The 26,984-nt window shown below is 40.7% G+C and overlaps 7 protein-coding genes across 8 annotated transcripts; 3 read left to right on the forward strand and 4 right to left on the reverse strand.

Annotated features, from left to right (window-relative positions):
- Positions 1-1,212: 1,212 nt before the first annotated feature.
- tspo (translocator protein) lies at positions 1,213-3,808 on the forward strand. Its single transcript, XM_026348785.1, has 5 exons — positions 1,213-1,339; positions 1,423-1,647; positions 2,670-2,845; positions 2,928-3,066; positions 3,200-3,808. The coding sequence occupies exons 3-5, from the start codon at positions 2,673-2,675 to the stop codon at positions 3,371-3,373; spliced, it is 486 nt and encodes a 161-aa protein (XP_026204570.1). The 5' UTR covers positions 1,213-1,339; positions 1,423-1,647; positions 2,670-2,672; the 3' UTR covers positions 3,374-3,808.
- Positions 3,809-4,026: 218 nt separating this feature from the next.
- On the reverse strand, positions 4,027-5,897 carry LOC113154528 (ubiquinol-cytochrome-c reductase complex assembly factor 2). The gene is made up of 4 exons (XM_026348784.1): positions 5,609-5,897; positions 4,864-4,938; positions 4,496-4,562; positions 4,027-4,420 (listed from the first exon to the last, which is right to left on the reverse strand). The coding sequence occupies exons 1-4, from the start codon at positions 5,885-5,887 to the stop codon at positions 4,314-4,316; spliced, it is 528 nt and encodes a 175-aa protein (XP_026204569.1). The 5' UTR covers positions 5,888-5,897; the 3' UTR covers positions 4,027-4,313.
- tomm6 (translocase of outer mitochondrial membrane 6 homolog (yeast)) lies at positions 5,858-7,235 on the forward strand. The gene is made up of 3 exons (XM_026348787.1): positions 5,858-5,994; positions 6,809-6,943; positions 7,092-7,235. The coding sequence occupies exons 1-2, from the start codon at positions 5,897-5,899 to the stop codon at positions 6,903-6,905; spliced, it is 195 nt and encodes a 64-aa protein (XP_026204572.1). The 5' UTR covers positions 5,858-5,896; the 3' UTR covers positions 6,906-6,943; positions 7,092-7,235.
- A 117-nt stretch (positions 7,236-7,352) lies between these two features.
- On the forward strand, positions 7,353-8,209 carry c5h1orf74 (chromosome 5 C1orf74 homolog). Its single transcript, XM_026348783.1, has one exon. It carries the CDS (start codon positions 7,386-7,388, stop codon positions 8,175-8,177), a length of 792 nt encoding a protein of 263 aa, XP_026204568.1. The 5' UTR covers positions 7,353-7,385; the 3' UTR covers positions 8,178-8,209.
- A 329-nt stretch (positions 8,210-8,538) lies between these two features.
- sirt4 (sirtuin 4) lies at positions 8,539-11,021 on the reverse strand. The gene is made up of 4 exons (XM_026347042.1): positions 10,879-11,021; positions 9,959-10,449; positions 9,382-9,676; positions 8,539-9,295 (listed from the first exon to the last, which is right to left on the reverse strand). The coding sequence occupies exons 2-4, from the start codon at positions 10,447-10,449 to the stop codon at positions 9,143-9,145; spliced, it is 939 nt and encodes a 312-aa protein (XP_026202827.1). The 5' UTR covers positions 10,879-11,021; the 3' UTR covers positions 8,539-9,142.
- Positions 11,022-11,227: 206 nt separating this feature from the next.
- On the reverse strand, positions 11,228-17,404 carry zgc:172271 (PBP2_transferrin domain-containing protein). 2 transcript variants are annotated; one of them, XM_026349271.1, is made up of 17 exons: positions 17,295-17,404; positions 16,748-16,911; positions 16,514-16,613; positions 16,241-16,417; positions 15,956-16,118; positions 15,781-15,845; positions 15,356-15,513; positions 15,048-15,234; positions 14,792-14,940; positions 14,591-14,681; positions 13,807-13,854; positions 13,532-13,714; positions 13,280-13,427; positions 12,806-12,888; positions 12,535-12,719; positions 11,918-12,098; positions 11,228-11,832 (listed from the first exon to the last, which is right to left on the reverse strand). In XM_026349271.1, exons 1-17 carry the CDS (start codon positions 17,347-17,349, stop codon positions 11,789-11,791), a joined length of 2,181 nt encoding a protein of 726 aa, XP_026205056.1. In that variant the 5' UTR covers positions 17,350-17,404; the 3' UTR covers positions 11,228-11,788. The 2 variants fall into 2 exon arrangements, with proteins under 2 accessions (XP_026205056.1, XP_026205057.1); XM_026349272.1 differs by lacking the exons at positions 16,748-16,911; positions 17,295-17,404 and having other exon boundaries at positions 11,229-11,832; positions 15,956-16,099; positions 16,514-16,673.
- sfi1 (SFI1 centrin binding protein) lies at positions 17,063-26,690 on the reverse strand. The gene is made up of 31 exons (XM_026349270.1): positions 26,358-26,690; positions 26,203-26,274; positions 25,996-26,106; positions 25,530-25,624; positions 25,314-25,431; positions 25,102-25,204; positions 24,853-25,009; positions 24,537-24,698; positions 24,348-24,418; positions 24,163-24,255; positions 23,970-24,067; positions 23,732-23,798; positions 23,234-23,364; positions 22,619-22,700; positions 22,371-22,549; positions 22,183-22,258; positions 21,737-21,832; positions 21,552-21,628; positions 21,339-21,441; positions 21,142-21,238; positions 20,730-20,890; positions 20,584-20,658; positions 20,259-20,333; positions 19,991-20,167; positions 19,691-19,902; positions 19,519-19,602; positions 19,062-19,329; positions 18,893-18,962; positions 18,659-18,803; positions 18,470-18,569; positions 17,063-18,066 (listed from the first exon to the last, which is right to left on the reverse strand). Exons 1-31 carry the CDS (start codon positions 26,534-26,536, stop codon positions 17,893-17,895), a joined length of 3,708 nt encoding a protein of 1,235 aa, XP_026205055.1. The 5' UTR covers positions 26,537-26,690; the 3' UTR covers positions 17,063-17,892.
- Positions 26,691-26,984: the final 294 nt, after the last annotated feature.

Below are 26,984 nucleotides of genomic sequence, written 5' to 3' on the forward strand. Positions count from 1 at the left end.
ATACCGGTCCTGTTGATGGGTTCAGGACTTTCTATGGCCCTGTCCAGTCTGTTTCCTGAAATCTCCTCTATGTTTTTGACACTGTGCTGGGGGACACAGCAAACCTTCTGACAGTGGCACTGATGTGACATCCTGGAGGGGTTGGACCACCTGTTTAACCTCTGTAGGGACCAGGTATCGCCTCATGCTATGCTGTCAGAGAAGATGAAGAGGGGGGAAAGTGTTGGTGTCCTCCACCTGTAAATCCATTCCTGTCTTGGGGGTCGTCTCATTGTTGCTCCTCTAGTTCACCTGTTGTTAATTCATTAACACCAAAGCAGCTGAATCTGATTAACGACCCCCTCTGCTACTTATCTGACCAGATCAATATCCCAGAAGTTTAATTGACTTGATGCTGGTGAGTATTTCAGATCAACTTCAAAAAGCACTAACATTTCCTTCATTATCTCCTGGACTCTAGAAATTGATCGTGACTTTGTCATAATAACCTTCTACAAGACCTGCACCACCCAACCCTGATTAAAGTCTGTCCCAAAATCCAATTTACATGAAAAATCCCTCCCTGCTTTATGTCTTGAACTCTGAACACTGCTTCTGCTTCTGTGGCGACGTTATGACACAACACAAAGCTCATCCAGTGTTACACATGACCAGTGCCACTTGTCACCACTGTGTACAGTGTTGCTGTTTGGTCTTGTCTGTCCTGTCCTACTCGTTTTTTATGTTTTGCTGTGTACTTGATGCTCAATGCATGATCTGAGTAAAGTCGTGTGATGTAGTGAATCCTGAATTACACACAACTAGTAAACTAAATACATTTACTGAACTGTACTTAAGTACAATTTTGAGGTACTTTTACTTCACTGAAGTACTTCCACTTTATGTGACGTTTACATTACACTATATGCTGATATGCTATTTTTATTTTAGAGTTTAAGTCACTAGTAACTTTTTGCAGGTGCAGAGTCCTGCAAAACATATTCAACCAGTAAATGATGATGTATTATTATGGATATATATAAAGTACCCAGCACCATTTTTACTTTGTTGTTTCTGTCCTATTTAGCTTGTTTAACCAAAATGACCTTCGAATATTTAACATGCAAAACACTTGAACGTGTCTGTGGAGATTCACCTGCAGGAAAAACACAGTTCAGTTTCAGGAACTGGGGAAAGGGACGTTGCACAAGTGGAGCTGGAGCTGGTTATGAGAGAGAGGGGGGGGGGAGCTCCGGTTTTGTAATCTGCGCCGTCGCGTCTCCAGTCACGTCTCCAGCTGTGTGCGTTTTGTAAGCAGCGAGGAGGAAACGTGTTAAAACAGGCCGTGCAGGAAACAAAGGTAATGTATAAGCGTATGTAGTTTTGACCTTTGAGCCACTGTGGCGTTACACAACATATTTATTTAATCGCCAAATGCTACAGGGACTCTTGGTTTTGTCCTGGTGACCGACGTCGTTTGGCTCCGTGCGCAGCGCAGCGCAGCGCAGGCTGGGAGTGTCCGAGGAGGGTGACAGCCGAGATAAGACGTTCAACTAACTTATATCACGGTACCACAGCATGCTGGAGCACTCGGCTGCAGTTGTGTAGCTTCACACCACCTTTCATCGTAGCGTTACATACTGTGGCGAGGAGATAACTGAGAGAGCGGTGAGTAACCTGCAGCTCCAATAGAAAAGCTGTGTATGTATTAGAAAGAATGGTGTTATGTGGTCTTAAGGTTTTACCAAACAGTAATAGCTAATTTCGAAAGCTTTTATTGCATGTTCTTAAAATACTTATGTAATAATAATAATAATAATAATCTTCAAAACGCCTAAGATTTGGCTCACAGCTTCATGTGATTTAAGAAATGTCTGCAGCTTGAAGTGAAGTTATCATGTTGGAAAAATCTCCAGTAGATCTGAACTACCCTAAAATAGCTCTCTCATAGCTCATTGAATATATCTGTGTCTTTCTTTGCGAGTTTAAAACAGATGTAATGAATATTTTTATATGAATTACGTCATTAGTTGTATGCAAATGCTTGTGTGTAAAATCCAGGACTGCAGCAGCTTTGCAGAGTCTTCAAGTTTATCGTTTTGATTCATTCTCTCTGAACTCGGTGCACAAATTAGCTCTAAAAGATGTGAAAAAGCAGCAGACAGCTGGTGAACACAGTGGAGCATTGAGCAGGTAAACGGATATTTCCCCCAGGAGAGGAGCAGAAACAAAACAGAGCTGGCAGCAGAGTGAAGAGCGGCTGCTCGTGTTGCTCTTGCAGAAACTGTGAACATGTCAGAGCTGTGTTCAGTTTTAAAATGTCACGTAATGAGCTGTAAAAACTTCCCTGCTGGTTTCACTTTTCACCTACCTACACTGATGATCATGTGGTCTCCAGGTTCATGTTGCATCACTGTCGGGGGTGCCACTAAGCGCACATGCCACCACACCCAACCACACCCATCAGTGGTGATGGAGGTGGTCAGAGATAGTGAGACAGACCTGAAGCACTCGTGGTTCTTCTTCACTGTGGTTTGGTTTCTCACAGACTAAAATAAAAGCTCATAGTGATGAACAGTTTTTGTAGATTTAACTTACTCTTTACTAATCTGACAGAGTCACTAAGCAGTGTTTCCTACCTGCTCCTAGCAGATGTTAAACAGCTGTGATGCATCCTGCTCATTTCACAGAATATGTGGCTGCCTATGATCGGACTGACGGCCCTGCCACACCTGGGGGGTTTGTACGGAGGTTACGTCACGCGCAGAGAGGTGAAGACCTGGTACACAGCCCTGCAGAAACCATCCTGGTGTCCACCAAATGCAGCGTTCCCAGTAGCGTGGACGTGCTTGTACACAGGCATGGGGTAAGCATCATGTTGACCTGCAGTTTCCTGTTCCCTGTATCGCACTGTGCTCGTCTATATTGTCCTGTTGTGAATTACGCAGGTTTGGCTCCTACCTGATTTGGAAAGAACTTGGAGGTTTCACTGAGGATGCACTGGTTCCACTTGGACTTTATGGGCTGCAGTTGTCTCTGAACTGGGCCTGGACTCCTATTTTCTTTGGCGCACACAAGCTTAAATGGGTACGTTGAGCACATAATAATAATTCTTGGAACTGGGATGTCCTATAGGATATGTTAGGGGACGTGTAGCGAGTTTTCCAGCACAGTCTCCTGCACCGCTGTCTATTAAACGTCCTGTCTTTGCCCAATTTAGGCAATGATTGAGCTTCTTCTTCTCAATGGGACCGTCGCAGCCACCATGTGGTCTTGGTATTCCATCAACCGCACTGCCTTTCTGCTCATGGTGCCCTACCTGTCCTGGCTGTGCCTTGCCACCTCCCTCAACTACTGTGTATGGAGAGACAACCCTGAGAAGAAGAAAGAGTAGGAGGCAATCCTGTGTGCTGTGAAGAAACATCCTTAAATTTGAATCATTTGAATGTTGACAATCTTTTTCTTCCTATAAAACGTCACCACTTTCTATGACAATATTCATTCATTCCCGGTGTGCAACAGTTCTTTAAAATGTTACGATGAGGTCAGTTTGTTCTAGAAATGTAGTTTTGTTGCTGCGGCTGAACTGGCAGCGATTCACGTGAGCTGTGATTTAACGTTCAGCTGTAAACAAGCTGCTTTGTTTGCATCAGAATTCATCAACATCTGTACTGGACACAAAAAAATGCTATAATGATGAGGCTCAATGATCAAATTGATATCTTGTGGATTTTTAAAACAACCTGTGTTTTTCAAGTGTAAAACAAAATGCACTGTTATGTAGAATGTCCCACATGTGCATTAATAATAAAGAAAATCTTGTATTGTAGTTATTGCTGTAAGATTTCACTTGAATTTATCATTTAGCCGTTATTTCCACAACAAAGGCAAGAGGGTGACCCAAATAAAGTTTCAGTAAATTATAATCTACTTGAAATAATAGACAACGAACTAAATACTCTGCAGCTCAGAGCACTGCCAACATGTTCTAGTTAAATGTTCAGATATTTTTAATTATCTGCCTCTAAATTAATATGAACAGCGATGTGCCTGTTTAGATCGGATTTATTTTTGTTCACATCTTAACTTGTTCAGAATTCCGTTTAAAACAGTTAAAAAACTAAAACCATGTTTGACATGACAATATTTCTCATTCACATCTGTATTTGTACCTTGATCACTGTGAAAGCCAGATGCTGTAAAATGAGCACAACAAAATAATAAAATATTTTGTTCAATTCATTATAGACCTAACAATACAGTGCTCCATACAGATACCAAACAAGAAGCTTTATTTCTATGCAACTAATGGAAAAAGATTAAAGTGAAAAAAGTTATTTTTCAGGAGTTTTCTCTGGAACATCTTCTGAGGATTTGGAGAATCTTTCCATTAACGTCTTCCACAAACCCTTTTTTTCATCATCCATGTGTTGCATATTCCCTGTAAAATGAAAACTAAATAAATCAATGTGCTTCATAAATAGTGATGAACGTGCAACGTGCGATATTGTGATACCTGACAGGAGCACTTTACATTCTTCCACTGTAACTCCAGTAAAGCTTGTGTCTCTCACACGAGGAAACTGAGTGAATTGACAGAGATGTTTGCATTAGTCTCAAGTCATCCAGAAGAGGGAGACAGATGATCTACCAGCCCATGTTTGTAGCCTTCTAGTTTAAATTCAGTGTCAATAATCATTCTGTTCGTAAACAATCTAATTTAATTTTCTAGCACAACACTAATGAAACCTTTGTATCAACTACAAAATAGATTTTAAAGTCATCAAGCAAACAGGGAGAAACTGATACGAGAAAAATATTAATTTTCACAGATGCAGCAGATTTAGCTTGAAAACCACTCGAGCTATTTGAATGTTTTCTTACCCGCTGTCTGTAAAAGTTCCCGTTGAGACGAGCCAAACTTTCATACATCTGGTCGCACTTCTCTGGATCTGAGATCTGGAGGAAAAAACGCCAATTGATAAAAATTACTTTTAAAATTAAAAAAAGAAATACTTTTATTGTGTGCTATAATAATTCAGGTTAGGATTTGAAATTATTTGTTTAATACAATAAAGTATGTTTACACAAACACTTGAGATTTAGTTAGAAAAATAATTCACCAATCAGACAACAATAACAATAATAACTAGTCCCAAAATGAACTTAGTGAAATAAAAAGTACAATATTTTTCTGACATACAGTATAGTGAAATATAAATCATAAAATCTAACTGTTTAAGCATAATGGCATTGAAGTACCTGAGCAAGTGTACTATAGGTTTCCAGTTATTAAACTTCAATTGACTTGAAAGAACCAGAAAATAATCTGAAACTTAACCAGAAACTAATCCTGCATGTATATATGTATCTAATAAAGTGCAGTATTTACCTCTGAAACATACTGGAGTGTGAAGCATCATGAAACTGAAGTACCCACGTCTAACAATACAGATACAGATGCTTCACATCTGTCATTGTGGACAATAAATAACTGCATGAACTTGTTGACATTCAGCAGCAGGATCCTGTTCAGCTGCTTCTCGAACCCACTCAGTCTGAACAGTGAAGGTCGCTTCCCTCTTAACATTAGCTTAGCTCGTAGCCTGTGTAACGTTAAAACCTTTACCTGTGTGTTTTCGCCCTCACGAAAGGCCGAAGCTACTCTCTGTCGCAGAAACGTCCCCAAATCGCGGACTTTCTTGCCGTCGTCTCGGGGCCATTCCTCACAAAGCTTTAAAAACCGACGGTATCTGGTCGCAGACATCTTCGGACATGTATTAATAATCGCGTTCAACGCGGACGTCTGAGGTCTGAGCTTTATCGGATGCCGTACCGGTGTCACATCTAAACTCTTCCTCCGCCGGTCCGTTCCCCTCGTTGCTGCAGCTGTCGTTAAACGCCGCATTTTAGCAAGATGAGCGGACCAAACGTGAAAAAGGGCTCTTCATCCAGTGTGGTCGACTGGTTCAGCTCGGCGTGTAGGTTCGCAGCAGACAGAAACGACTTCAGGAGGTGAGTTAATGTGGATTAATGATTTGTATGTGAACTGTGTGGTCGTTAGCCGCGTAGCTAACGTTAGCACACTACGGCATCAAGGGGGTGATTTGTCCTTGTCTCGTCCCTCTCGGATTTATGTAGAAAAACTACTATAAAAATGAATAAATAGGGTTAATTACTTGACACAAAGCCAACTAGTCTCATAATGTTTTATTTGTTCACAAAGAAAAGACACCAAACGACCTCTAGTTAATTTTTTTCCAAGAAGTTGAGATTTGTTGCGTTTGTGTTTTCAACAGTTTGATAGAACAAAATTAAATCCTTTAAAGAAACGACCTTTATAAATCATGATGGACATGTCTATTATTCGCTATTAGTTAGTATTATTAGTCTATTATTTTATAACTAAATGTGCAGTTCTGCACTTGCTTAGTTGTATGTTAATAAATAAAACCATAATTTCAAGGGATATTTGAATATGTTCATGTTTAGGAATAGTATGTCTTCAGAAAGTTCTTAGTTGCATGTCATCCTGCTCAGTGATGGCTCCATTGTCTGTGAAACATTCACAATATCCTAGTTTGATTTTTGTTTCACATATACAGTACTGGTGTGGATTTAAAGTAAGGATGTTTTATTGGGCACTGCACATTTAGTTCTTTTCTCCAGGGCCCCCTGTGAAGTTAATCTGGCCATAGTGGCTGTGTAGTATTTTTATTTTCATATGACCCAGTCCTACAGTCTATGTGATCTTTGCTTAAAGCTTTAAGTTTCCGAAAATAAACCATTTCTAACCCAGTGAATATACTCATCTCCTTTTGTTTTTCAGGAATCTTCTGGTCAACCTGGGTCTGTTTGCGGCTGGTGTTTGGGTTGCAAGAAACTTGTCAGATTTTGACCTGATGTCTCCTCAGCCTGTTACATAACCTGGTCACAACACAGCCCCACTAAAACCAGGATGATGGTGAGGGAGCGTCTCTGTTTGTGCTTCTGGTTAATGAGCAGATTCTCTGATCACAGCTATAGTGAACTTCAGTTCGTATGCAGAGCAAATTTCTAACTGAGTTAAACACATTTTTAATTAATATCTTTTTCTTATCATTGTCTTTTAGGTGTCTTGGTCCAACGGTGAAGAAACAAGGGATATGAATATATGATCATAAAACTTTTATATTTTGAAGGCACCTCATCCCGAATTAGAAATCACTTTTACTTTGTTTTTTTTTAAGTCAGTGTTGATGACCTGAAGAAAACAAAAAAACAATCAGTGTCTCTCTTCTTGATGTCTTATAGATTTTGAAGTAGCTTTAATTTAATGTTTAAATATCTTTAAAATATGTCTAGTTACCGAGGTGCATTATTTGGTACATTTGTCTATTGAATCGTGTGACTTCTGCAGCTGCAGTATGTCTACTCAGGAGCTCTTTTTCGCTTCAGCTCGTAAATGTCTTTGTGTTGGCAAAAAATCTCTGTCTGTTCGTCAGAGTATAGAACTGGCCGTTCAGGTCTTGGCTGTTGATTTGGGCTTAAAGCCCGCTCTGCTTTATGACAGTAACAGTGCCAGCGCAGAGCAGGTGCAGCAGTATTTGAGTTCACTGCAGACTTCCCAGCTTGTGTCCAAATCACTTCTTACTTTGGATTTAAATGGAAGCAGTCTTATTTTGAACCCAGTTACAGTAATATCAAACCTAGAACAGGCGCTTTGTGGCAGCAGTGTGGCTGTGATTGACGTCGGTCACTCACTGGAGAAGCCCATCATCGCTGATCCTCTGACAGCCGAGCTAAAGAGCATAATACAAGATTTATTGCTTCTTCTGAGAGAGTCTGAAGAACTGATGGAGGCTGAGAAACATCTTTATGTTGGGGAGGAATGTCACCAGTGGAATCTGTGCACTGTCTTTGGTCTTTTACTGGGTTTTCCTGTCACCTATTGGTTTGATCAGACCAAGAGCTTTGAAAACTGTCTGTCTATGACTCCCCTGATGGTGACTACAGCTGCAGCAACATGGCAGGCAGATGCTGCAGGTCACAAATGTTGTCTGTACTCTTTTAGCATTCCAGATGTTCTGCATGAAGAGACGCACTCCAACCTGGAGTACTGGAGGCTTCGTTTACAAGAAAACTTTCAGAAACAAAATGCCCTAAAGGATCTTACAGTTTGTCAAATGACAGTCACTCTGCCCTCAGTCTGTTTGTGATTCACGTCTTTACAATAAACCGTTATGAAATATGTGGACTTTCATGACTAAGTGCAGTGGTGCTCTGAATGGTTAATGGTGACAAATCTGATCAAAAAGATTTAAACCCTTGGTGTCAGTACTTTCTTCAAGTAATGATGGACGTGGCTAAAAACATTGTAGAAAAATTATTAAAAATAATTTAAAACAAACTATTGCATTGAGTATTACAAAGATGTGTCTACATACTTGGGTATGTAGAGTAAGACCAAGGAAAAACATGAGCAAACACTTTTCAGAACTAGAGTGAAGAAGTTTTTAAGAAAATACTTTAAATTTAAGTTTGTGGTGAATGATAGAATACGTCTTGACACACGTTAAAATAATTTATTTAAATGCACTAAAAGACTGATTTGTTGTCATGACATTTTAAATACAGGAAAAATAATTTCAGTAAAACATGATGTCCTGGTTCAGTGTTTGCTGAACAAATAGTCTCAAGCCTCTAACTTGTAGCTATATTAACAAACTGTCACAAAGTCCATTCTCCTGATTTTGTTAGCATTCAAAATGGATCATCAATCTTAGCAGCACAATATATAAAAACATGATGATAAACTATGCCTCCATCGCTCAAATCCCTCCCAATCTATGGTAGCAAATACTACAGCAGCAGTGACACGACAGATACAGTCAAGTCTGAATCCTTTTTTTCCTCTTAAAAAAATAAGAGTCTGTTTGTTTGTGGGATCTATTGCGTGCAGAGAAGTTGCATTACCAAGATTTTTACTGTTTTTGTCTGAGTACCATTCTGTTGTTCTGCACACAGCATGTGGAAAAACGGATTATTTCATACACAGAAGTGAAGAGGCTTCTGTCTCCTTTTACTAAAAAAACAGCTTAAATAAACCTGAAGTCGGCTGTTACGTTGTTAAATCTGAGGTAGTTTTTTAGGTTGAATCCAGAGTTTCTAAACCGTACGGCAGTCAGAAGGGATGAATGACGGACAGCACTTCACCACAGCGGCCGCTCACTTTCAGTTTGGCCAGGTGGTCTGCTCTCGTAAGTCCAATGTTCAAAATGGCAATTGGCAATTTCCTGTCGCTTGCTGCCAGTACAAACCTGTAGCCTGAGTACACCTGTGGGATAAAAAATAAGATAAGATAAAAGGGACGGAATGAAGGTTTCTGTTTTTTTAACAATGGTGCATTTTTCCAAAACCTACCTGTAAGGAGGACCCCACAACAAGCACGGCGTCCGACTCTGCCAGTCTGTCCTGCACAAACTGCACCGTTGCTTTGTTCACATTGTCTCCAAAAAAAGTGACATCAGGCTTCAGTATTCCTCCACAGTCCTCACAGGAAGGGACTCTGAAATGGAGAACCTGCTCGTCGTCCAAGAAGACATCACCATCTGGAGCCACAGCGCCTGCTTGAGCTCCCCAGTCCGGATTTAGTGCTACAAATCTCCTCTGGAGCTGCTCCCTCGCTGAGATGACTCCACAGCCTAGACACAGCACCCTGAGGACACACGTGCAAAATAATCTTTCACATTTTTAAATATTTTAGTACCTGTGTAAACTGACTTAAAGGGTCAATTCACTCAAAACATAATCTGTCTGCAACTTGGTGATGCCCCCCACAGATACTTCTAGATTTATGATGCTGATAATTTCACATATTTCTGTTTCCTGACAATTTCAGTGAAGGACTTTTACATGCACCATTTAAACTTTTTTTTCAAGCAAATTATCTTAATTTATTTGACCACTGAAGACCCAGACATGTCAGATATTTTCACACCTGTGGGTGCAGCCATGAAGCTCAGTCATTCTTTTCTGTCCTGCTTTTGAGTGAAGTGCATCCACATTTTGTGTGACCAGCCAGTGCAGCTTCCCCTTCTCCTCCCATTGTTGCAGGGCTTTGTGTGCAGTGTTTGGCTGGTGGGACGAGAACTGGGGCCATCCGACAAAGTTCCTGGCCCAGTAACGCTGGCGGGACTTTGCACTGCGAACAAACTCTGCATGCTGCATGGGTCGTCTGTCAGTGCGGGCATACAGCCCGACACCCTCTGAACGGTAATCGGGGATCCCTGACTCTGTGGAAAGTCCTGCCCCACTGATAACAAACAGGCGTCTGGCTTGGGACACAAAATCCTGCAGCAGGTCCAGTGAGTGTGCATCAGTGGTGTTGCAGGCAGGGACAAAGTTCAACACACTTGCAGGGACTGAGGATGCTCTCCTTACAGGTGTTGTGTGTAGTGTGAGGGTCCGCCATGGCAGTCTCATCTGCATCTGGAAAAATACAGTGCAGATGGGTATAAACAAAATCACATGTTCCTCCACTGAGAGTCAGTGACGGCTAGAAACAGGGATCCTGCAGAATTTGTACAATTTCAATGTCAATTACAGGATATTTTGGTTTCTTTTAATTGGTCACTTGTCTGTGTGTGACCTCTGTAACAGGATGTAACCAACCTTTTACCCAAGAGGTCATAACAAGCAGGTATAGAGAAGCTGAACATGTTACCTCACCTGCTCATGAAAACCTTTGCTTTAATATGAGAGCTAATCTGAACTAAGGGTTAAAACAGAGCAAAACAGACCTGATACAGTCGCTCTGCTGCTTTCTATAAAAGCAGGTAACTAACACCTGGCTGTCGTTAGTTACAAGCTCAGTAACCTTAGTTCACATTGTTGATCTACGTTAATTAACAACTTTACCTTATTTACAGGTCACAGCTGCTGTTTAACGTCGCGGTAAAAACAAAGTCACGAAAAAGTCTCAGCTGCTACAAAGTGTTGGTTGAATAACGACGTAAAAACAAAACAGGCTGATATAAGACAGGAACCTCTATCGGGCTGACAGCAACACCAACAGGAAATACCTTATTTTATGTAACACACGCAAATAAAGTTGCGCTGCACTCTGGGACATGTAGTCAAAGTCATGATGAAGCCCGTATGAAAGTCTGCCGCAATAAATGAACAACTTTAAATCAATATTTCTATCTGTATTTATTATTTTCTGCTAGTGACCAACAACAATGTTGTACAAACATTATTTGAGGCAACTGAAGCTTCAAATATCAAATATTTTCTCAACAAATGTAAACTTCCACCATCCCTCATGTAATCTGACTCAGAGATGTGTCAGATCATCTGGACTCCTTGTTCTTCATGTGCATGAAGATAATCTCCTTTTTCTGCTGCAGATTGAATCAGGGACCAACTAGACACTTCAGGTAATCACATAAAAATATCTAAACACCTAAAACATTTGCACAGAACATTTATTAACACACTCAGTGACAAAGGTTTGTATTTGGAGGCATGTAGACATTTAGGCACAACTTAGATACCTTACACACAAATATATTTTCATATTCTACATACTTTGCTTTTACATTCATACTTTTTGTGTTGTATAAGAGATACTGCAGTGTTATGGGACACTGTGAGTCTTAAGGCTTGAATCATTTGCTACAGCAAGTGTGCTCCATTTGAAATGAAATCCCCAACCCCTCGTTGTACGTGAAAAGTGTTTCACTAACGCAGTGATGCAAGTAAAGCTGATATGTGCATGGAGGGTTGAACCACTGATAAGCAAATGATCGAGTTGTTTCAGCCTGTGTTAGAACATCCTGCACACATCCTGGTTGCAAAACTTCAAGGTATCTGGAAAATTAAAGTGCACATGAACATTATCAGCTTGAATTATATCATCTATGTGCATAACAACCAATGTGTGCTTGAGCCGTACCAGAGTGTGTACAGTTGAAGACGGTTTCTGCGTGAGTGTAGAACTCCTCTCCGAGGATGGAGCGATAATCCATGTGGCTTGTGTGGACGAGACACTGCGTTGCATCTTTAAACAGCAGATCGCTCTCTCCATATTGCTGAGACTCAAAGAGCTTGAACTCTGCGTTTGCTGACAGTGTTTCCTGTGAGGTACATTTGGAGGGAATAAATAGAAATATACACTGACCCTGCACAACATCAAAGAAGAAAAACTAAATTATCATTTCGTGGATTCCTGGTTATTGTGAGAGTTGTATGAAAGTTGTATGTAAGAGCCACTGTCCTGCTTGTTTTCTACTATCCCTTCACCCACTGCTGATTACCTGGATCAGTTTAGTTTCAGGCAATCAGAAGCTGGAAGATACCATTGGCTTTCCCAACTCCACCCTCATCTGAGATGGTATCTTTCAGCTTCTCACAGACTATCCATGCTGCACATTAGTGGTTCTGTGCTTTAAAGAAAGACCTCTTCAAGAGCAGCAGAACTGTGGACTGTATGGTAGACGTCTGGCATTAGATACCCATCCACTGTTTAGGACAAAAACACAATATAAAACACTTTATTAACGAAAGTCGCACCTGTGACTTCATGAGGAAGTCGTACACTCGTGCTGTGAGCACTGGCCGCGTCATAACGGCGTTTGGTGGTACGACTCCAAGGTTACAGTTCTGCCACTCTGACAATGGAGCCCGACGACCATCAGCACACAGCAACTCAAAATCTGATGACGTCCATCCCTCTGACCAACCAGAGGAGCTCAAACCTAAAGCACGTGATAAAAGCACAACATACTGCATGACAATAAACATGCAGGAAGATTTGGCAATAGATTCATCTTGAATTTCTCACTGTGGATGTTGGACTGAAGGTTGTGCTGCTCAAGGAAGGCCACATCTCCGAAGCTTTTTCCACTTGGATCTCCAATCAGACACCTTAGAATAATGAGTAAAGGATTAAAGGGTCAGTACACTACATAAAAACACATTTCTCACATAGCCCTTAATGCATCCAGCAGTAGAGATAGTTTTAGTTTTATTTTCCTCATATTTGATCTCTGTAGACACTACATTTCTACAGAAAATAAACCTTTGATAGTTTTGTACTGACCAGTGTTGAATTTTTTAAATAAACTACAATCAGTTTTTTTTTTTACATTTGCAGTCAGCTGGCTACTTATCTGTGAAGTGGGTCGCATTTAGTGATGATCCAGAGATACCATTTACCCAACACTTTACTACACTGCTTCTGTAACAAATCAACCACTTCTAACTTTGTGGCTGGATAAAGTGTTTTGAACAGAAACCTCTCGTTCAAGTAAGTCACCTTAAAGCCCCCATGTTGCCATAGTAACGCTCATTGTGGTGGTCAGCACAGCGTTTGGTTGCAGCCTCCCCGGTGCCCCCCATACACACTTTACAAAGATTCCCTTGTGAACCAGGAAGACAGCCTTTCCAAAACACCTCACTGTACACTGAGAAACACAAACAGAGTGACTGCAACATGATTTTCCCATAATAAGAGTGGATTTAAAGCAAATATCTGTAAATAATTTTCTACTTGGTTTGACAACAGCACCTTTGTTGGGATCACAGGCGGAGCTGCTGTTATGCTCCAGGCTCAGTGTGTGTCTGTATGGCAGCAGCCAGCCTGCAGGGCTGTACATGTGGCCCTGACAGGACCGACGTCCCCCGAGGTTTCCGATAAATAAGTTCTTGCTGGAACGTTTTGTCACAGCCACACCCACCACTGACGGCAACACTGAGGAGAGAAACAGTGGTGGATTTAATGTACAGACAATAATCACAACAGATTCAAGGATTGTTATTGTTTTATTGTTCTGTTCGCTTTACCATCTGTTTCTAAGTGGGTTGATCCCTCAGCAGGAACACATTTTCTTCCTGAGTGAGACCGAAACAACACGGGACAATTCATTTTCATGCCAGTCATTTGCTTTAGTCCATAAAGTACCAGAACATCTTTCCCCCCAAAGGCTAAAGGTGAATCTAAACTGTCTCTATCAGTCTACGATTACATAAGAAGCGTCAAAGTGTTTTGAAAATTTACTGGACCTCATCTGAGTTGGTATCTCCTGCTGCAACTCTCACGTATTAGCAGTGCTGAGTTCTAGAGAACAACATCATCAAACACAGAGCAGCTTCAAAAGCGGCAGGACTGCAGGCATTAGACACCCATTTACTGTTTATATCAAAAACACAATATAAAAATGTTTCTGAAATCTCAGCCAAACGTCTTTGTGCTGCCTGAATTACCTCACCAGCTGAGAACGAACATTGTTTAGATTCTGGTTGTCTGAGTTTGCTGGATTCAGCTTCTCCATTTGTTTACCAGTAATGAAAAACACAATAGTGACACTACAATCTACATGTCATCTTTTACTATCACATCTTTAGATGGTACTGACCAACATGGTGGAGAATCAGAAACCTCGATTAGGGACCACACTTCACAGTAAATAAGCAGTCTAAAGGACCGAAGCAGTATAAATATGCACATATACTAGTAAACACAGAAGAGTCATGAATGAACATCTGCTTGTTGCATGAACTCCATGCAACAAGATGCTGTGTGTGTTTATCATTTTCAGGATAGACTTAAGTAAACAATGTGTCTTACCATAATATTCTGTAACTACAGGGACCAGACCACATTTCCCTGCAATGAATGAGTGAGTTGCATCCAATGATACAGCGTCCACCTCATCCTTCTGGAGTGAAATGCAGATGGTAACATTCAGATGACTGTATAGTAATATTGTTCTCTACAGAGCACACACACAACAGAATAACCTCATGTTTTGCCAGTAACATGATTTACCTTAATTTTCTCAATGCAGTCACGCATTGAGGCCGCTGTGACACACACCAGGGGGTCTGACTTTATACTGAGAGCCCACTGCTCGCATTTCTTCTGCTCTGCATGGCTAATACAGCACCATCGCACAACGCTGTCCTCCAGTGAGCTTCCTGCACAAACACACACACACACACACACACAGGTTCAGTGACACCTTATAATCAAAATCAGTTTTGAATATCAATATTAACAATAGGACAAAGATGGTGATGCCCACCTTCATGTCCAAGACCTTTGAGGAGAGCCACATAATCCAGCCCCAGCACCTGGCTGACGTCTGCGCTGTTAGCAAGAACATGTAGTTTCTCTGTCACATCTCTGAAGAGAAGATCCTTTTTCCCATAAATTGATGAGTTGAAGAGTTGAAAGCGCTGCCTCTCTTTTCCTTCATTGCCAAACAGTTCCTAAATCATCATAAGGAATGCTTCAATTATGAGGATAAAAGAACAACTGTGGACATAGAGCATGGAAAGATAATGTGTGGTATTGGTGGGTTGAGAGAAAAGGACCGAACAACAACTTTACCAGCACGTTTGTTAGAAATTTGTGAGCGGCCTTGCGAAAGTTGCCTCTGGTGACCACACCCCCTCCTGGACCACGACCCAGATTACAGGTCCTGTAGTGGCTGAGAGGAGCTTGTGTCCCATCAGCACAAAGCAACCTGAACTCATCTCTCTCCCTCTCTAAGAGAACAGACAGAGTAAGAAGAGCGTGAACAGCAGATTTTGACTGTATTTTGACAGCTTGTGGTGTTATGTATTTAGTAAACAGATAAAAGCTGACATGAAATTAGAAGAGAGCGATTTGGGAAAGGAAAGGATCTGAGAATGTCATTCATAACATGGTTAGTGTCTCAAAGCCCTATGTCACAAAGATGTTTTTCTTTTTTTCCTGCAACAGAATGAAAGAATAGTAAGATACTGTAGATGTAACACTGGAAAATTATTCACCATCAATACTTTCAAGGGCCAAATGGTCCACAAATGCCACATCCCCTGCCCTGTTCTTCAGACATCTGTGACAAAACATGGGGTAACAGGGGGACATCATTAATATTATCAACATTGCTTTGTGTTCTGGGGAAACATAGTGAAGATCAAGCTATGATCTTTTGTTATGCCTGACCTGAGGGCTCCCTGGCTGCCGTAGAAGGGCTCATTGTGGGATGTTTCACAGTGTTGATTTTGATGGCGAATGTAGGACTTTTCGCCTTGGCACAGAGCGCACAGAGGAGATGCCATGGCACCTGCTCCAGGAACACAGCTGGCACTAAAAAAGTTACTGACATCTGCTCATGAGGGGAAAAGAACAAGTCGAGGAAAAAGAAAAGAAATGGGAGGACAACAAAGGAAGAGGACACTTCCTCACTGTGCTGTTTTCATTAGTTGCTGCTGATAATGCTCTCATTACCTTGACTGAGTGGATGCTCCTTTGACCAGTTCAGCAAGTTTCGGGACAACAGGAAGCCAAGGGGAAGGCTCCATCCAGCCGTCCATCGAACCCCACTGTGACAACTTTTGTGGCCCTGCAGATTTCGTATATCCAAGCTACTGTTTCTCACCACAGCCACGGAGAGAATACAGCCTCCTGCAGTGTAGACACACGAGGACGTACTCAGACACGGATACTGACTCAGACACTGGTGCTGAAGTCTATCAGAATCAGAAGTGAAGTAAAAAAAACCTTCAGGGTACAGCTCCTTGGCGATGACTGTAAGGCCGAACTGCTTCACAGCAGAATAGACTTCACCTGCATCTAATGTCACAATATCAGCAACATTTCCCTGAATTCAACAAAAAAAGTGTAGGTGGGTGAGTGGGCCTGTCTTACTGGTAGAAAGTTTTCTACCATCACTATACTCTTTTGCTCAGTCATAACAAGGGCAAACACTATGAAACTACATCCAAGATGGCTTACCCTGATCTTATCGATGCACTGAGTTGTGCTGAATGTTTTTATGCACGAGAGTCTGCCAAAGGCTGCCACACTGGCTGGTGGCAACACTGCAACCAGAGCTTTAGCTAGTTCTGCACACTTCCTTTGTTCAGCATCCGACACTGTGCACCAGCGTATCTTCTTAGCTGTCATACAAAAAATAGTTGAAATAGTCCATGAAGCCAGTCAGAAGAGTAATATATGTGTATATATATATATATATATATATATATATATATATATATATATATATATGCAGCATTTAGAAACTGTGCAGCAACTACACACGTACTTGCAAGATGCAGATATTTGATATATTTATTTCAACATTAATTTACCAAGATAATCTAGAGTTAACTTTGCATTACAGTGAACTATTAAATTATTCTTACAATGCTAAAATCTGTTTTAATGTCTGTTGAAATGTAGAAAGCTATAAAAAAGAAAACAATCAGATGTGCAGCATTCACTGACACAATAAGGATGAAAGTGAGCATGCAATAACTTAACAAAACTTAACAAAACGTACCCCTGAAGCTGCAGACAAAGATGAGAAAGAGTACAACAGGATAAAGTCCTCGCATTTTGCTCTGCTGTAGTTCACTGATTCAGACAAATCTACCTCATGCAGTCTGCAGGGCACAAAAGACCGCTGCTTTTTGTGTTCGTCTGAAATAACTAATTTGTCCGAAAAGATTTTTCCAAAGTGTTACAGGCACTGATACAAACGGGGAAACAGAAAACCTATTGCGTAAGAGCAGCCTGCAAAAAAAAAAAAAAACAGTAGGATCACTTTTTGCTCACATATGGAAAATATTTAGCACCATCTGCTAAAAAGATGACCCCTAAGAAATGTTTCGTAAATTTAAAGCATAGATGTAGAGGTGAAGGTTGCTTTAATGTACTTTGCTTTAATGTTTTTTGGATGTGTTGAGTCAATATTAAAACTATTTGCATTATATAACAACAATAATATACAGCATTTCCTGGACATTATCATATCCATTTCCTCACAAGTCAGTCTTCACATTATTTTAAGAAATGTTATGGTGCCTGTTGAACAACAGTCCAAACAACCAACAGGTGCGATCACTTTACGGGTATGTGCAGACCAGCACTGTTTCCTCTCATGTTGCAAAAGCAGAGTGTGCACTTTCCATCTCTTCTGTTTGTCGAAGGAGAAGACAAGCTCCTGAAGTCTGGAGGACTGTCTGTAGATGTTGGATCCTCTCTGCGTGCAGTAGCATTGTTGGTTTCTGTTTTGCTAGTTTGGTGGACAGTCTGCTGATGCGCTCCTCCAGCTGTCAACGTCAAACATCAAGAGTCACAGTGACATCATAAAGTTTCCCATGTGAGATTTAATGTTTGAATGAAGCCACAGAAGAATGCATTCAAAAGTTAAACCATGAGTGTAAATAATTTGGGAAATTTAACTGAAGTAGATCGGCAACTGGCAACGCACCCAAAGTGTCTCTACATATCTCAATTAACGCAGACGTCAGACTGACATAACACTTTTTTGTGAACAATAAACAGCTTTTATTCCCAGAGTAATATAAGTATTAGTAAATGAAGTGATAAATAACACAAAGAATTAAATACCATATAAATACCAATATTTTTTAACTATGTATCGATCGACTGTATTCTTGTAATTCATGTTACTCTAGTCCTGTAAATAACACACAAGAAAATTCTGTTTACCTCCTTCAACTCTTGACAAATGTCATTTTTTTCCATTTGTTCTTCCTTTCCACTCGTCTGCAGCCAGCTTTCCAAAACCTCTTTCAGTTTTTGCCATGCACTGAATGGACACACATAATAAAACATCAGTTAATATATTGACAAGTTCAACAACTCAAGAAGAAAATGTATGTTTTCTTTTAATCTTACCGGAGCTGCTTCTTGTCCTGTTGGAAACTCTTCATGTCCATCTGAATGTCTAGCAGTTCTCTCGTCAGAGCTGAAGCTGGATCTACTGCTGCATCTCCTATATGAGGAACCTTAGTTTCTCCACTGGAGGCTCTCAGATGTGGCTCTTTAAAAAGCATCACAAGGGTTGTTTTGACCATGGTGTTTATGAAACAAAAACCAATCACTGTGGGAGAAAAAGTGTAGGTACCATACCTGGATAAACTGAGTTAAAGGGAGTGACAAGTGAAGGATCTCTACGACCTGAGCTGCTGGCCTTCCTCAACTTTAAAAAGACCAAACAGACGATATAATTAAAGTCAAGTTACCTATTTTAGCACTCAGCTCTTATTGATATGTGTCAAAGTCAAAAGCTAATTATTACCATAACTTGAGTCCCTGTCGTCATGAAGGCAGAAGGAGGTAAAAGAAGGTCTTGGGTTTGGGTTGAGGATTGGTTGAGTTGAAGAGAGTCCACATTGAGCATGTGAGGATCAGAAAGTGACATGAAAGATGTGATGGTACTCTGATCTATGGAAGTAGCAGGATGGAGGCAGGATACGTCTGTGGGATGATTTTCCTGTGAAGGAGAAGTGAACTCCATGGGTTTCGAAGCTGTTTCGGTGTTAAGGAGGTCAGATGTCTTTTGGGTGCTAGGAAAAATGATTTAAAAAAACTGTTGTCATGCCTGTTCAAAGACTTTAAACATGTTGTTTCAATTTAAGGTCATTTCTACGATGAAAAACATGTGGCGTATTAAATAAATACTGCAATGATGCAATGTTAAAAAAAAGAAAGGAGTAAACATAAAAATGTTATTGCTTCATTCACAAATGCTTTACCCATTATGTGACAAGATTGTCTGTGGAGACTCAAACAGTTCCTCGCGGCGGCGTGGCTGACGCCGAGGTGTACGGGGAGGAATCCTGCAAAGAAAAGACAAAGAAAAAAGATTAATTGTAAGATTCCATGTGTTGAACGCATAGTCACAGCTGGTCAGGGTCTCAGACTCACAGTTTGATAAGCACTCCATCCTCAGCTTCCTGCTCCACTGCGTCAGATGAGGAAACGCTCTTGATTCCAGGCGTTGTCAAACAGAAAGTGACACTCTTTTTTGGTGGTTTCCCTTGGACCTTTTGCTCCTGCTGTGATTTACACAGTGCTCGCTGCTTCCACAGCATGGCACAGCGTTTAACCACTCTCTGAAGATGACGTGATTGTGGTCTCTGCAGGACACAGACAGCCTTGATGAAATAGTACTCAAAAAGTCTACAATGACATTAAACATACTAAATGCACACAGTAAAGGCCCACCTGCTCTTGGCTGTGCTGCGTGAGGCTCGTTGTGAGTTCGTTCATGTGAGCAGCATATGTGAGGATGCATGTCACACCCTCTTTCAGCAGGTGGTCTCTGTAGACCTGGGCAGCTCTGGCTGCCTGCTCCTGCTTCCTGCGTTGCTCTGTGACACACAGCTTCCATCCATACAACACCTGCACAAAGTTCGCCAAGAAACATTAAGACACATTAAACACTAACTCTAAAATTCTCTCCTTGTGAGGCCCTGGGAAAAGAATGTGTTACCTTGGCCTGAAGAGTGAGGGACCAGTGCCAGAGTGCTCGCTCTGTCTGTTTAGCTTCTCTCTGTCTGTGCTGCAGCTGTTAGCAGGACGTAAACCAAAGACAGGTTAACTGAACCAAATCAAACCACTGGTATTAATATCACCAGAGAGTGAACTAAACCATTAGCTTCAACATCATACAAAGAGAACAATGCCCATGCTCTAATTTCCCTTCTCTTGACCTCTTAATTGTGTTGTAATTTAGATTGTGTTTTTATCTGAGTACTACTAATGACAGTTAAACTGATGTTTACTTGTTCAGCATGTGATAAATAGCATCAACAAACCTTTATTCTCCACTGTTCAAAATAGGTCTGGTACATCTTTAATTTCAGCAACAAGACTCCATGTCGTTTCATCACCTGTGAAAAGTATAATTTTAACAATGCATGTCACAGCATGTGCTACATTAATGTGATAATGAAGTATAAACCTTATATTTCCGGTATTGGTAGTGATGTTTATTCCATGCTTTCAGCGCTTTAGAGAGGATTTTGGAGTTATGGTGAAGTCTGGCTTTTTCCATACGCATCCTCTCCCTCCGAGCCTCTCTGGTTTGTTTCCTCCACTGTCTGAAATACTGCAGGAGTCTCACTAAACACAGAAGACATCAAGTTTGAAGTTGAGCAGATACACACAATAATGCAAGGATTCCAGCACAACACTAATGTTACTGCTCAAATTTTGTAGAAAGAAAATGAAAACATCATTGTGAGTGTGAGAGAACTACTGGGTAGTTTTTACTTACACATGATGTTTACTATACATTGTAAATAAATACTATTAAATCTGTTTTCAGAAATTAACATTGCAAACATTTAACCTGTACCAAGTTTAATTGTTACCTTGATTTATGGACCTCTGAGCTTTGCCGAATGCTTCCGCCTGCTGGTGGCGTCTTGACACTGCATGTGTTGCTACTTCTCTCCAAGCAAGAAACACCTTAAAAGATTTTACATAAAAACAAAGTAGTTAGCAAAGACACTGAAAATGAAGAATTTCAGTAGTTTATCAGGATGGCAGCACCAGACCGCTTTACAACCTTCAGTTGCAGGAAATGCTTAAAGTGATTCTGTGCTTGTCGCTCCATGAGCTGGACCTCTGCCAGCAGCACTGCATTCTCCCTCCACACCAGGAGAACTGTCCTGGAGAGACAAACTAATGACGCTGACATACACCACTGATTTGTAATTGGACAGTATCTGACTTCAGGTTCTTAAAGGGAATCTAGACAGTATGTATTTGTGTTTAATACCTGAGGGAGCGCTGTGTCTGCCGTCTGTAAAGTTCCTCTGCATGAGCATAGATGTGACACATCTGTACATGGTGTAACTGGGAATATAGAAGGTCACAGTCCATCAGCTTTCACATTTACTTTATCACTCCCACCTTATGAAATTAAGAGATTACATGTATTGCCTGTAACTGATTCTTATGTACCTTCCAGGCATCAAAGGTGCGTTTGAGAAGTTTAACGTCATGGTAACGCTTCATCTGCTCCAGTGTGCTTTTTGTGACTCGCTGGCTCTGAACAAACTGATAAAACACAAGAATCACTGACAAGCACAGACCTGATACAAATAACTGAGCATAACATTTGTATCCACTGCTTCCTTGATTTTTTTTTTTTTAATGGTATATAAGGGGTATAACAATTAGTTGTTACTTCTGTTGGCACACAAAACAAACAAGAGGGCTACTGTGAGCTGAGGGAAATATTACATGCATTTTCACAGATTTTATATGTTTAATCAATCAATCAAATAATTTAATTTGAAGAATTAAATGATGATAAAAATAATTTATTTGCAGCTAAAATAAAACAGAGGAGGGGTGAATAAAAAGATCAAGTACAGTCCGGATAGGACAAAGGCCACAAAAAGCACCTTTTTCCATTTTTCCACTGCCCATTTCTTGCAGCTCAGGTCACCCTGTTGACAGGCCTGCTGCTCTCGGTATCTTCTAACATGTGAACAAATAGACACACAGGTCTGTCAGCCAACAACACTGGAAGCTCACAGCTCTGATGTACTTGCAGATCACGAGCTCTTCAGCAGCAATAAGTTTGCTTCACCTGTTTCGAATCTCATTACTGTTGTCCTTCCACTGTGTCATCGTCTTGTGGAGAACTCTGCGCAGGTACAGATGGTCTGAAGCTTTCTCTTTTTCCTCCTCGTTGATCTGCTGCTCTGTCCTTTGCCTCCAGTGAGACCAGGCTCTCTGCATGTGGCATCGTTCCTCATGAAGAATTGCCTGATAACAATGAGTCTCTCAGTGTCTTATTTTAATCAACAGTACAGTTTTGATCTGCAGCTGGCATACCATCCGCTCAGAAAGCATCTGTGCCTTGTGCTTCTCTGACCGTCTCCACCAGGTGTAAAATACCCATGTGAACTGGCGCTGCCTGATAACACAGAGGAGAAACAAATCATGTTCTGTGTAGACAACAGATTGCTTTGCTCTACTTGGCTTGTTAATTAATTAGCAAAGCCAACTCTATTTATAAAGAACTTAAGGCAAGCGAAGGCTAAAATAAATATGAATAAATAATTAAAAGTATCACAGACCTAAAAGGACCAAAATAATACAAATACCAAAAGGTGGGTCATACTGGGTCAAAAGGCATGGAGAAGAAATGGGTTTTCAGCTGTGATTTAAATATGCACAGTGAAGAGGCCTGTCTAACTTGTCAAGGCAGTGAATTCCACAAGTTAGCGCCTGCCACAGTAAAAGCCATGTGAGCTTACGCCGTGTCCTCAGCACGTCGGGGAACAGCTGGTCAGCTGGCGACAGGGAGGGGAAATGCCCAGATAGCAGCTCAGAGAGGTCAGGGCAGGGCAAAAACATTTGATGATTTAAAAACAAAGAAAATAATTTAAAAAGGAAGTCTAAGATGGACAGGCACAGGCAGGAATTACAGCACAGACAGTAACTCACTGATTGTAGACTTCTGCAGTGTGTCTCCTTCGTTTATGAAGTCTCCTTTGCAGCGTAAACTCAACCCATGAGTTGAAACAACGAGGCAACATGCGCTCTGCAAACCAAACGTCTGCATGGTGCTCCAACTCCTGTGGAAAATGATTTATGCACTGCAGTCACACAGACATCATTCATGTGTTTACCTACTCTTCTTCTGAACTAGAACTTAGGAAGAAATTGTTAATGTTGACACTGTGTTTGAATTGTAGTCAGACTGACAATAAGCATATATTCCTTGTTCTAATAGTCAAAAACTTAACGATTGACTAATTGATTGATTCATTATTTGTTAGAATCTTTACAGCTGAAAGATATCAGTATTCAGAAATTTTACATTCGAGGAAGTAACTCAGTGCAATACCATACTGTACTGCCAATTTGGTCTAAGTGTTTCTGAGCAGATAAATTTCTGCTCTTTAAGTAATGCTGTGTGTTTGATTGACCTTCTTAAAATACCTGCATGTGTCTTTGTGCAGCAAGTTTCTCTCTCCAGTAGTGAAAACAGCTGCTCAACAGGGACGTACTGTCAAGAGAAAAAATACTGAATGTAATAAATTCCAAATTAAAGGAAAACTAATTTATTGAAATACAGGTATATTTGTGACACTTTTAATTGCACACTTTTAATTCTGTATACCAATGAGTAGACACACAAAAAAAACAAGACAGAATGAAAAAAAAATGTAAAAGGTACCTGTAGTTTTTCTGCGCCATCTCTGTAAGTGGCTGAAAACACTTGTCTTCAGCTTCCTCCAGGCGGTCCTGCCACAGCTTCCAATACTTACTTAACGTCTACACAAAACACAAGCATAAAACTTTAGCATTCAGTGCAAACTCGCATCAACTTTACTTATAATGTAATTTTAGGAGGAGTGCTCATCAGTTACAGTTTGATTGTAATGTTGCACAGCCACGTTGTTGTTCAGTCTGTGTGTTCTGTTCCAGATGACATTAAGAGAAAGTCCCTGCAATCCAGCACTCTGCAACAACAATGTACAGTGATCAACACATAAAATAACTGTTCTCCGTACTTATTTGCAGTTGCTTTATCTTTTGTTTTTTGTTTTTTTACCAGTAAATGATGATGGTGATGCTGCCTTGCTATCTGGTTTCTTTCAGCTTCTTCTCTGCACAGCATCACATCTATTGATAAGCTCAAGAATCAAACAACTGCACTGATAATTACAAGCACTTACTATCCTACAGCGAACACTTATGATGAAAAGGAAAGATTTGTTAATGTTCTGTTTTAGTAGGATACAAGCTTTCCATCGCTCCAGTGCTCTGCGCTGGGTACTCTGTTTGGCCAAATGGCTTGAAGCTTGCAAACGCTGTTCCTCTGTCCATCTGTGATGCAAAACACTGCTCCACTTACTCCAACACATCCTCACCAGATGGAGATAATACGCATGCTGAGCCACAGCTAATAAAAAAAATCATATCAAGGGAATAGTAAGAGAAAATGTAGTAACTGTATAAAATGTGTACAGCCTGTAGAATTTAAATGAGAAGTACTGCATGTATAATCCTGTGAATTCAGTTAAAGATGAAAGGAAGCCAGTTAATTAAAAAATTACCTTCAGAGTTTTTTTTGGTTTGGCAAGAGGAAACATAACATATCCACTGATGCAATGTTTTTCTTTTCAGTCTGAGAATGAAGTGAAATGAAGCCTTGGACTCTTTCTCTTTCTGACAACAGGCAGCTGTGTGCATTTCTTTCCACTGAAGCCAAGCCTTAGAAGAAAAGTAGCAGGGAACACATCACACAAAGCACTAAAGGAAATATGACAGATATATGATATGTTCAGGTAGTCTGACATCTTTACCCTTCTCTGTAAAGTCAGAGCACGCTGTTTTATGGCTCGGTCCTCCAAAACGTAAAGGTCATGGCACTGCTGCAGCCTAGTCTGCCATAATCTCCACGCAGAACTGCACAGTTACAAAAAAAACAAACAAACAAAAAATATAACAGGATTAAAACTAATAACTTGCTATGAATTATGATTGCAGCTCTACTTCGTAAATAGAGTAAACTTACCACAGAGTTGCGAGTCTGTTTTGCTCAAGAGCTGATTCAAGCATCCTGTTCTTCATTCGCCTCATCTCTGTGAAAACCTCCCACTTTTCCCAAACAAGACGCATCTGTTGTCTGTCAGCTGGTTAAGGAAAAAAGAAAAGTGATTAACGACACAGCAGCTTTTGGTTGTATCTAATATCAAGAGGTTGTGTAAGGTTAGATATACTGAAATCATACCAAATGACTGAGCATTTTGCAGTTTCCTCTTCTTTTCCCCCTGCAAAGAGAGAAATGTTCGCCACCTATGGACTACCAAGTTATACAGATAATACCTGAAACACAGAAAACACAATTAGCATATGTTCACAGCACGTTCTGTGAACAGGCCAATGTCCTGGACAGGGACAGGTCCCTGCAGGAAAACAGAAAAGAAAAGAAAAGCACCGTTTTTTAAACATCTAAATACATTTCATTACATCTAATTATTACTGGATTCAGACTGCAGCTGACTGAAACAACTGTAGGTTTAGATTTGTTGGCCTGTGATTAGTGGAAAGTGCATTCTTCATATGAATGTGACACTATCCTCACACAAGTTCTTCTACAAGTCCTGCTTGTTGCCCTGTAACAGCCTAAATTGACTGCAGCACTCAAATGAAGTGTTTGCATTAAATTTCATTCTGTAATAAACCGCCTCTCTGACCTGTAGTGACACTCTGCCCTCATTGTGAGACTCCACTCCCTCCTGGACGTCCACCACTCGTCTCTCCATCCCTCAAACACTCGTCTCAGGACCACACGGTCATAGTGAGACCTGCAAAACGCAATATTTCCTTAAATTAGAGAAGTGGGGCTCAGGTAGGACATTTACTGCTGGAGTGCCAAATAGAAAATAACTGATATAAACTACTTGGCCTTGTGAGGAAGAATTCTGCCAAAGGTATTCTGCATCCATATTTTCAGGAACTTTCTTGCCAAATGCCTGCAAAAGTTAAAAACGACAAATTAAGTGATTATTGGTAAATTAGTGGAAACAGAAATACATAATAAAAAATGCCACAGCACCTTATTCTCAGCTCCTTGAGTCGTCCTCCTTTGTTCCAGTTATATCCAACTCTGTAATGAACTTTTCTGTAGTGAACTTTACGGACATGTTTTGTTTCAGCTTCAGGAACAACGATGACAGCGCCGCTCGGTCGGGGCCCTCTTAGATCTGGCTTTTTGGTGCCGCTGAATCGCGACATGTCAAGTTACAGAACCGAAGCACAGCAGATTTGAAACTAAGGCCAACAATCTGTTGTACTTTAAAGCCTGTCTGTATATATATATCCTTCATCCGTGTGTACCACACACTGCTTGGGTACCGCGCGTTTGTTTTTCCTAGTCACGTGACGCGGGGCTTGTTCCACAGATTCTGTTGTCAACGGCAACAGGCTGCGCCGACGCTCTGCGCAGTACACTCGTAGCATTTGGTTAAGTTTTAAGACATTAGAGGTTCCTCTTTGGCGTTTTCACGATATTACTAATAATCTTTTCAAACTGGCGCTTAAGTGAGACACGTAAAAATGTACACTATACAACAGCTGTAACGTGTTTAATTCTCGCAGTGAGGCGCAATCAAAGTCCTCAAAATCGACAGCGCAAGCATGATTCTTACAAAGTAACGACTAACCGATATGTGGTCCTGAACAG

The sequence above is a fragment of the Anabas testudineus genome, chromosome 5 (genome assembly GCF_900324465.2).
Source record: "Anabas testudineus chromosome 5, fAnaTes1.2, whole genome shotgun sequence".
In the NCBI taxonomy this organism is placed as follows: Eukaryota; Metazoa; Chordata; class Actinopteri; order Anabantiformes; family Anabantidae; genus Anabas; species Anabas testudineus.

Bases quoted from the DNA above. Each gene is read 5' to 3' on its own strand.
- tomm6 (XM_026348787.1), top strand. From the start codon at position 5,897: ATGAGCGGACCAAACGTGAAAAAGGGCTCTTCATCCAGTGTGGTCGAC. The intron at 5,995-6,808 runs GTGAGTTAATGT...TTTGTTTTTCAG, and splicing joins GACAGAAACGACTTCAGGAG to GAATCTTCTGGTCAACCTGG.
- LOC113154528 (XM_026348784.1), bottom strand. From the start codon at position 5,887: ATGCGGCGTTTAACGACAGCTGCAGCAACGAGGGGAACGGACCGGCGG. The intron at 4,563-4,863 runs GTAAGAAAACAT...CAATTCACTCAG, and splicing joins GGAACTTTTACAGACAGCGG to TTTCCTCGTGTGAGAGACAC. The intron at 4,421-4,495 runs GTATCACAATAT...TTCATTTTACAG, and splicing joins ATGTAAAGTGCTCCTGTCAG to GGAATATGCAACACATGGAT.
- c5h1orf74 (XM_026348783.1), top strand. From the start codon at position 7,386: ATGTCTACTCAGGAGCTCTTTTTCGCTTCAGCTCGTAAATGTCTTTGT.
- tspo (XM_026348785.1), top strand. From the start codon at position 2,673: ATGTGGCTGCCTATGATCGGACTGACGGCCCTGCCACACCTGGGGGGT. The intron at 2,846-2,927 runs GTAAGCATCATG...TGAATTACGCAG, and splicing joins TGCTTGTACACAGGCATGGG to GTTTGGCTCCTACCTGATTT. The intron at 3,067-3,199 runs GTACGTTGAGCA...TGCCCAATTTAG, and splicing joins GCGCACACAAGCTTAAATGG to GCAATGATTGAGCTTCTTCT.
- sirt4 (XM_026347042.1), bottom strand. From the start codon at position 10,449: ATGCAGATGAGACTGCCATGGCGGACCCTCACACTACACACAACACCT. The intron at 9,677-9,958 runs GTGTGAAAATAT...GTGTGTCCTCAG, and splicing joins CTTCATGGCTGCACCCACAG to GGTGCTGTGTCTAGGCTGTG. The intron at 9,296-9,381 runs GTAGGTTTTGGA...TTTATCCCACAG, and splicing joins TTGTGGGGTCCTCCTTACAG to GTGTACTCAGGCTACAGGTT.
- sfi1 (XM_026349270.1), bottom strand. From the start codon at position 26,536: ATGTCGCGATTCAGCGGCACCAAAAAGCCAGATCTAAGAGGGCCCCGA. The intron at 21,629-21,736 runs GTACATAAGAAT...CTATATTCCCAG, and splicing joins GCACCTTTGATGCCTGGAAG to TTACACCATGTACAGATGTG. The intron at 18,804-18,892 runs GTATGGTACCTA...TGCTTTTTAAAG, and splicing joins CTTTAACTCAGTTTATCCAG to AGCCACATCTGAGAGCCTCC.
- zgc:172271 (XM_026349271.1), bottom strand. From the start codon at position 17,349: ATGCGAGGACTTTATCCTGTTGTACTCTTTCTCATCTTTGTCTGCAGC. The intron at 14,682-14,791 runs GTAAATCATGTT...ATTTCACTCCAG, and splicing joins ACTGCATTGAGAAAATTAAG to AAGGATGAGGTGGACGCTGT. The intron at 12,889-13,279 runs GTGACTTACTTG...CATTATTCTAAG, and splicing joins GGCAACATGGGGGCTTTAAG to GTGTCTGATTGGAGATCCAA.